At 41.1% G+C, this 7,907-nt stretch overlaps 1 protein-coding gene across 2 annotated transcripts; it reads left to right on the plus strand.

Moving 5' to 3' along the window:
• The first annotated feature begins 217 nt into the window (after nt 1-217).
• mdm4 (MDM4 regulator of p53) lies at nt 218-6,920 on the plus strand. Of its 2 annotated transcripts, none has more exons than XM_026306027.1 (12): nt 218-393; nt 935-1,022; nt 1,108-1,182; nt 1,269-1,402; nt 1,516-1,565; nt 1,992-2,056; nt 3,312-3,408; nt 3,494-3,654; nt 3,829-4,026; nt 4,194-4,262; nt 4,349-5,493; nt 5,594-6,920. In XM_026306027.1, the coding sequence occupies exons 2-11, from the start codon at nt 951-953 to the stop codon at nt 4,916-4,918; spliced, it is 1,491 nt and encodes a 496-aa protein (XP_026161812.1). In that variant the 5' UTR covers nt 218-393; nt 935-950; the 3' UTR covers nt 4,919-5,493; nt 5,594-6,920. The 2 variants fall into 2 exon arrangements, with proteins under 2 accessions (XP_026161812.1, XP_026161814.1); XM_026306029.1 differs by having other exon boundaries at nt 3,844-4,026.
• The last annotated feature ends 987 nt before the right edge of the window (nt 6,921-7,907 follow it).

Here is a 7,907-nt window from a genome sequence, read left to right on the forward strand (position 1 = left end):
ACACATTCTCATGAAGTGGTAGTACTAAAACTTTTATAGCTTATTATTACACACCTGTAACAGCTCCCAGGTGTTATTTTAAATCTCTGGTAACTATATGTGATAATTGATTTATTAGTCTCAGTATATTTTAGCACTGGATGACTATGATGGCACAATATGACCTTAGTGATATTTATCAACCAGTAGAGGGCGAGACACTCTTAGCACATGTGGCTGTACATCCGGATCATCGTTTTGAATCTAGTTCAGCTGTCAGGTAGTCGAGTTAGCCAGCGCTAGTGTTGAGAAGCTGTATTTTTATTCGCTGTGTGTGATCGGGTAAATGCTGTCGGGGAGCAGCGCTGCGTGTGGAGTAATGTAGCAGCGGTGAAGTGATGTCAGCTCATCGCGGTGAGATCATTGTTATTGTTCAGGAAATAGCTACGTCAGCTAACGTTAGCTTTGTCGTTAGCTAGTTAGCATAGCGCGCTAACACTTTAGCTAGTTAGCGTAACAGATTTGCCACCTGCCAAAGTAAACTCAGGTTTCCCAGGTCACATGCCAGCTGCTGGTAATCCCTGCAGTTGTGTTGGCTTGTACCAACCTAGAGGTCAATAGCCGACGTTAGCTCGGCTGCGGCGGCCTTGCTAACTGAAGACAATACGGTAATGGCAGTGTGGTGTAGCCGCTCCATCCATGCAGCTGTGTGTGACTTACTGTGCCTATTGAGCTTCACACCGAGTAGCTAGACCATCGACATTTGACGTTATTACGTTGCTTAGATTACATTTAACCTTATTAAGTTGAGTAATTCGGGCTAACAACAATGTGACATTGTTAAATGTGCTGGCCTCGTGGGCGTTGGCATTGTGCGTTGAAGCGGTTACGTCATGATGTTGATCGGAAAATGAAGGCTGATTTTTTTAATATATATTACGGTTTTTGATTCCAGGTTGTGTTTATTTACTATGAGCTCCCTATCAGCCCAGTCTCCGGCTTCAGGCTCGTCATGCAGGTCATTACCTGGAGAGGGAAATCAGGTATATTTAAATAAAGACGAAAATACGCAAATATCTTTGCGTAAAGATATTTGCAAATTGCATAAATGAATATTTCTCCTCTAAGGTGCAACCGAAAGCCCCTCTCCTGCAGATTCTGCGTGTTGCCGGAGCCCAGGAAGAAGTCTTCACACTCAAAGAGGTGAGCTGTGGATGAAATGTTAAGCATGTTTATCACTATGCAGCCTGTTTTTAATGACTCACTTATAATCCTTTATATTATGTTAGGTGATGCATTACTTGGGTCAGTATATCATGGGGAAGCAGCTGTATGACAAACAGAGGCAGCATATAGTCCACTGCCAGGATGACCCTTTGGGAGAGCTGCTGGAAGTGGAGAGCTTCTCTGTGAAAAACCCAAGGTATTGACACAAACCCAGTATGCGGCTTTTCTTCACATTTAGTATTATGTATCTGAACCTGTAATTTTAAATAAGAAAACACATTCTTAGATGAGATCTTATCTATTTCACAGCCCGGTGTATGAAATGCTCAAGAAATACTTGGTTGTGCTTGGTTGTGCTGGTAAGTGACACCTTCCATTTAATGATTTGTGTGGAGCTATGTTCTTGTCAAGGGGCATCATCAAAGAGCATGCAATATTTAACAGTTGTACATTTGTTATGCTGTATGTTTGTGACTTGCTATCAAATTGTCTTTTTCCCTCTTACCTTTTTTTTTTTTTTTTTTTTTTCAATTCGTTATCTTGTGTGTAAGTGACAATTGCTGGGAATATGGTGATAACTGCTGTATTCCCTTCGTATAAAACAATCTTTCTTGTTGCATACATTATGAGTCCTTGTGACAGTTTGTGTGTGTGATGTGGGGATTCTATATTGGATCAGAAGAACAACTTGCCACCAAAGAAGGCCTTAGTGAGAGAGTCTGTTATGCTATAATTAAAGGGTGGGGGTGTCCTTTTTCTGTTACTGTGTCTTATCTGAAATGCAGACGCTGCAGAGAATCTTTCTGTGGGCCGTGAATGTGTAGAGGGCGGAGTGGAGGATCGTGGTCAGGTAAAGCTGAAGCATGGTGCTCAGAAGACCCCCCCAGCCTTGCTTACCTCATTACACACATCTATACAGAAGAATTTAAATTTGCTGGTCCCACATCCCGCATTTATAATGCAAAGGAACCAGACCAGCAGGTTCAGTGCAATGCAAAAATATGCAAACAATAATGAACAATTGTTGAATTATGAACAATAATACTTACTGACACAAGTTTACTAACACCAGTTCACTTAGTTTGTCCCAAGGGTGTGACGTGAGCTGCTCTGCCTGTGTGTAATGAGGAAAGGGGCAAGGGCTGCTGTCTTCGTTGGTGTGCATTTGTACAGAGTGGCACCGTCTCTGTACAACCCCATCCTTGGTTTGATCTGGTGGTTTTGTTTCAGCACTCTTTTGTGACCCATCAGCTCCACCCAGTGGATGGGGGGGACAGAGTCACTGTCTCTGTCTGTCTCAGAGTTCTCTTCTCTGCTCCGATCTGGAGGATCACAGCTCCTGATCAGCCACAGGGCCTAATGATAACCCTAATCCTCTTCACCCATCCCTGTGTTCCTTCCCCCTCCTCTCCGATTCCTTCCAAATTTCACGTAGTAGCACTTTTTGTGTGCTCATTTGCATTGTTTAAATTTTATAACATCACTCAAGCTTTATCAAAAGATTTATGTCTCTAATTGCGGCATGTGCCTCAAGGAGCTGTCAAAATTCAGCTCTGATAGTAGTTTAAATATGTTTTTCTGAAGTACATATTTAATTTCTCAGCAATGATTAGAAGTTACCAGTAAGTACATCAGATACTTTCTTTCTGCTCCTGTTTCTTTTCTTCTTTAAAAATCTAAAATTCTTATTTTATGATTGTGAGCATTTGTTCATAGATGCAAACTATAAAGGACCACTGCATACGACCCTCTATTTCTGTTTTTGTGTGTTATTACTTACATCCAATAATTTAGTTTGCACATATTAAAACTTTTAACAATTTTAGTTACTTGTTAACTGTTAATTAGTACACTGCCTTTGCTGCCTTCTTTTCCTCTGTTTTTTTTTTTTTTTTTCCCACATAGTGTCAGTGCCCCTATTATTAAACATGAATTTGTTTTGACCTCCCTCCCCACTGGCCCACACCCTAATTGCCCTGCCCCTTTCTCCCCAGACCACCACCCTATTCCCAGAGGCCATCTTGAAAGGGAGCTGCGAGTCCTCCAAGTACCCAGTCATGGCTCTGTGTTCTAATTTTTTTCTTTCATATTTCCTTCCTCTATAGATGTGTGGAGGTGTGGCCAAAGCAGGACTGGAGGCTGGCAGTGACAGGCCTCTCCTGCAGACCCCCTCCCAGAGACGACCTCGAGAGCCAGACAGTGGTAAAGAGCGTGTTATGTGCTCAGGAATCTGCTCAGAACCAGAGCTATTCAAAAGGCTAAATTTAACCACTCAAAACCTCCCCAGATTCACTTGACGGCCTGCCACGGTCCGCTTGCAAACGGCCAAAACTGGATGTGACGTTGGATGAGTGGGACCTGTCTGGCCTGCCCTGGTGGTTTTTGGGTAATCTCCGTAGCAACTACAGCCGTAGGAGCAACGGTTCCACTGACATTCACACAAACCAAGTAAGAAAAATCAAGTGTTAGAAAGTGTAATAACACTGCGATATTCACATTAAGCAGAGATTGAAACTGGTAATTTGGGAGCTTTGAAGATTAAAAACACCTACCAGAAACAATTCCTTGTTGGGCAATTGAGTAAATCGGAGTACAACGATGGTAGTCTCACTAAAGTGTCAGTTGTCTCCTGCACAGGAGGAGGACACAGCCATCGTGTCTGACACCACTGATGACCTGTGGTTCCTGACTGAGGGTGACAGCGAGCAGGTGAGCGTGGAAATGAAAGAGGCAGCACTGGAGGAAGGGAGCAGGGAAGACGGAGAGGCCCTACCTGAGGATGATGATGGAGGAGGGAAAGAGGAGAAGGCAGATCGAGAGGTAGATGTTTCTTTTGGACTGTCCATGGGTTCCACTCAGGCTTCTACTGTCCAGTAAAGATATTAATGACATTGGTTTTCTGTAAGGGAAATGAATGGATTTAATGTTTGAGGATATTGTCCTGAGCTTTTTTTTTTTTTTTTTTTTTTGCCAAATGTCTTAACCAGATGCAGGAGGAGCCAGATGAAGACTCCCAGTGCCTGAGTGATGACACTGATACAGAAATTTCAACACAGGTTTGGTTCATCTGTTGCTTTTTTTGCATTTAGTACTTCAGTATAAAAATGCAGGTATGTGACTTTGCATTTAACCTTTTCCTCAGGATGCATGGCAGTGCACCGAGTGCAGGAAGTATAATACACCTCTGCAGAGGTACTGTGTTCGCTGCTGGGCTCTACGTAAGAACTGGTACAAAGATGTCCCTCGCCTTGCCCATTCCCTTTCTGTTCCTGACATCGCAGCGTGCAGCTCTCTTACCACCCATGATGAGGAAGATGACAGTGACACAGGCATTGATGTCCCTGACTGCAGCAGGACAGTGTCTGACCCTGTCATCCTGCCCTCCCACTCCACAGCTGATAGACCACTGCCCCCTATGGCTTTGGGGAAAGGAAAGGGGCCTCTGCCCTCTAGCTTCCACAAGGACGAGCAGCTCTCAGGAGGGGAGAGTCAAGAAAGTCTGGGCATGGAGGTTGAAGAAGTTAGGCCTGAGGCACTGTTAGAACCTTGCAAGCTCTGTCGAGTGCGACCACGCAATGGAAACATAATACATGGACGTACGGCTCACCTGCTAACCTGCTTCCCATGTGCAAGGAGGCTACACAAGTTCCAGGCTCCTTGTCCAGGATGCGGAAAGATCATTCAAAATGTTATTAAAATATTCATAGTCTAAAAACCACACACACGTCAGGCTCTGGTGCATTAAACAAGAAAAAATACAACATTTCTAGACACTCTTAACCATACAGCTGCATGCACTCTGGTACACACATAGCTTGTAGACGCACACACGCACACACACACAAGATGTGCACCTTACTCTTAAAGCCTTTACAGATTCACTACACTAAGTATAGCACTTGCTGAAGCTGGTTCTTGGTTCCATAGTTTTTTTGTTTTGTTTTTTCTCATATGAAGTATTGTTAGATGAAACTTTCGTCTTAAAAGTTTGTCACACCAAATATTTGGTTTGGTGTGACATTTAAATAAAGGCTACACAGGCAGATTATTAATCTATTTGAAGATCACATAGGGTGCACAGTGCATGTGAGTTATCGTTTTGACTTAATGAAGGCTTGTCTTTTCAGGCTGTGATGTGAGTTAAGGCATTTGTTTCTGTGTTGCATTTGTTGAATCTTGCCATTTTAAAACTATTATTGCTTGCCTTAGTTCTGTTAGTTGTTTGATTTTGTTTCTCCATAGGTTATCTTCAGTCATCGTCTGGACAAAGAGAGAAAATGAGTGCAGGTGTGTAATTGTGTTTTGTTTTGTTTTTCTTTGAGTTCTCCTGGTGGTTTAATTCTTTTTTTCTTTTCTTTTTTTTTAAACTTCTTGTGTATCCTCTTAGGTATTGTGGCTCTGAGCCTTGAGTCAAGAAGACGAGGTTGAAGAGGAACAGACAAGGTCTTAAAAACCAAGTTTTTTTTTTTGTTTTTTTTTTTCTTTTTTCAACAGCTGCAGCTCCATGAAAGTGACCCTCCTTTATTTTTGAGCATATGTTCTCTAAGTACAAGTGAATGTATTGTAAAATACAAATATGGTGACAGACCTATTCCTCTCAACATGAGATTTTAAATTGTAGATTTGAAAATACCTTGCTTGAGAATGCACAGCTGAAGTATTTAGTGTAGTGTTTTTTTTCTTGGGCTAGTAATTTGATGTTTATGTACTCAGTATTTACAATTGGCTAGAATCTGATAGCTACGCCCGCAGTAAGTAATGTCATATATTTGTCAGTCAATGGTTAAATATTATCTTTCACAAAGAGTACTTTATAGTCCTTGCTGAACATGCTGAAAATGAACAAATTATGTATTGTATTTAATTTATTTATGATTGTTAAAATTGTTTATAAGACCTCCTTTAATGAAGCAGGAATAGGCTACACTTGTTACAGAGTTTACGGAGTAAAACTTACAGCAGAAGTGTTTTCTGAAAGATGAACAGAAAATGTTAAAGAAACGGGCTAAGTTACCAAATGTTATCTAAGTGAAAATAACTGTGCAGAACTTATTGGGAGTTTGTGGGTCTGATTTAAGCGTTACACTGCCAAGTAATGACTTTAAACTTTATTTTCTATACAATAGATTTTATTTTGATGGTTCTGTATTATTTGAAGATTATATTGCTGGACTGTAGATACTATTTACTTTCAGTGAGGTGTGACCTGTTTGCAAATATGGTATGCTTTATGGCTTTTTCAAGTGAGGTGGCTGTGTTTAGTGTAATGGGAATATTCTAGCGCTTCATAACACTTTTTTCTTGTGCTTACTTTTTCTGCCAGCAGGTGGAGAGAAATCTCAATGTTGTATCTGGTGCCCACAGAAGCAGTACAGTACCAGTAATACTATGTAATGCCTATATATAGAGCATGTCTCCTGTCGTGACTAGCACCAAAACTGCACTGGTGTGATAGCTACATTAGCTATATCAAACTTATGAAAGACTGTGTCCAGTTGTATTTATCATCATTATAGGAGAACCAGAGAATCAAAACTACTAGATACTTACCTCATAAAAATGGCAGAAATTGTATTATACCAGTGATACTGGTCCTGAAGGACAGACTTTATTGTTGCAGTTATTGACATCAAAAATAGTGTTCTCAAACATGGTACAGCTAATATAGTTTTTCTTTCTAATGGTTATGCAATAAAATAAGTTGTTTTTAATTACTTTAAGAGTTGGGAGTTAATTGTTTCGTTTAGTTCATGTTCTCACCAGTGGGACCATTGATGTACAGTACCTGCTGGTGAAGTGTGTGTGTGTGCGTGTGTGTGTTTTGCTGAAGAATAAGTCATTGTATGACAGGCCAGCTGTCATGTGTCCTCTTCTTGACTGGGCTCCAGCACCTGCAACTTCTCTCTGCTTACTCACTGTTCTTCCTCTGCTGCTTGCGTCTGCCTTATTTTTGTCCTCTTGTTGATAAGTGGGACAGACACCCTATATGTTGCTGTAACATTGCTAACTGGTGCATAAATACTCTTACTGTTACCCCGGGTGTTATTTAGATACTGATTACTAATTGGGGAATATTCCCCAATTGTGGGTGTGTGGAAAGTCCCCTGGCTCAACCAGTCAGGCCTGCCAGGTCATATCATCTTAAATTAACTTAGGTCATTTCACTCACTTTTAAACACCCTGGTATTTTTATTTGAAATACAATGAGGGTGTAACTCTTACAACTATATTTTGTAATTAATAACTCATCCTTTCAGCTTCTCCACATGTACATCTACAACACAGCAACATATTTTCTCCTAACATGCATTTAGAACTTAACTAATGTAGTGAAGTCCAAAATATAGTATCTCCTCTTGATTGGTAAAGTACAAATTTATACACTATTTTCCTTAGCTTGGATTCAAGTACTGTACTAGAACAGATGTGTTTACTTTCCACCACTAGCAAACATCAGGTTGGAGGTTGAGGTGGCTGCTGTTGTCCTCACTGTGACTTGCACAGCCATACCAGAATGCTTTACTCCATCTAATTTAAAATGGCATAACACCTCTGGTGACATGGCACCCAGAGCTTGGCAGCTCTACAATGGCATGGCCCAGGGAGTGGTGGGGGATCTGCATGTTTCCATGGTGACATTACTTCCCTCCCAACATCCCAGAATAACTTAACACATTCTTCTTTTATCCCCTATGGCGTAT

The sequence above is a fragment of the Mastacembelus armatus genome, chromosome 5 (genome assembly GCF_900324485.2).
Source record: "Mastacembelus armatus chromosome 5, fMasArm1.2, whole genome shotgun sequence".
NCBI classification, from domain to species: domain Eukaryota; kingdom Metazoa; phylum Chordata; class Actinopteri; order Synbranchiformes; family Mastacembelidae; genus Mastacembelus; species Mastacembelus armatus.

What these genes read in the sequence shown, in the direction of transcription:
- mdm4 (XM_026306027.1), top strand. Translation starts at nt 951, where the DNA reads ATGAGCTCCCTATCAGCCCAGTCTCCGGCTTCAGGCTCGTCATGCAGG. An exon ending in AGGAGAAGGCAGATCGAGAG is followed by an intron (nt 4,027 to 4,193) that starts GTAGATGTTTCT and finishes TGTCTTAACCAG; the next exon opens with ATGCAGGAGGAGCCAGATGA. An exon ending in ATACAGAAATTTCAACACAG is followed by an intron (nt 4,263 to 4,348) that starts GTTTGGTTCATC and finishes CCTTTTCCTCAG; the next exon opens with GATGCATGGCAGTGCACCGA.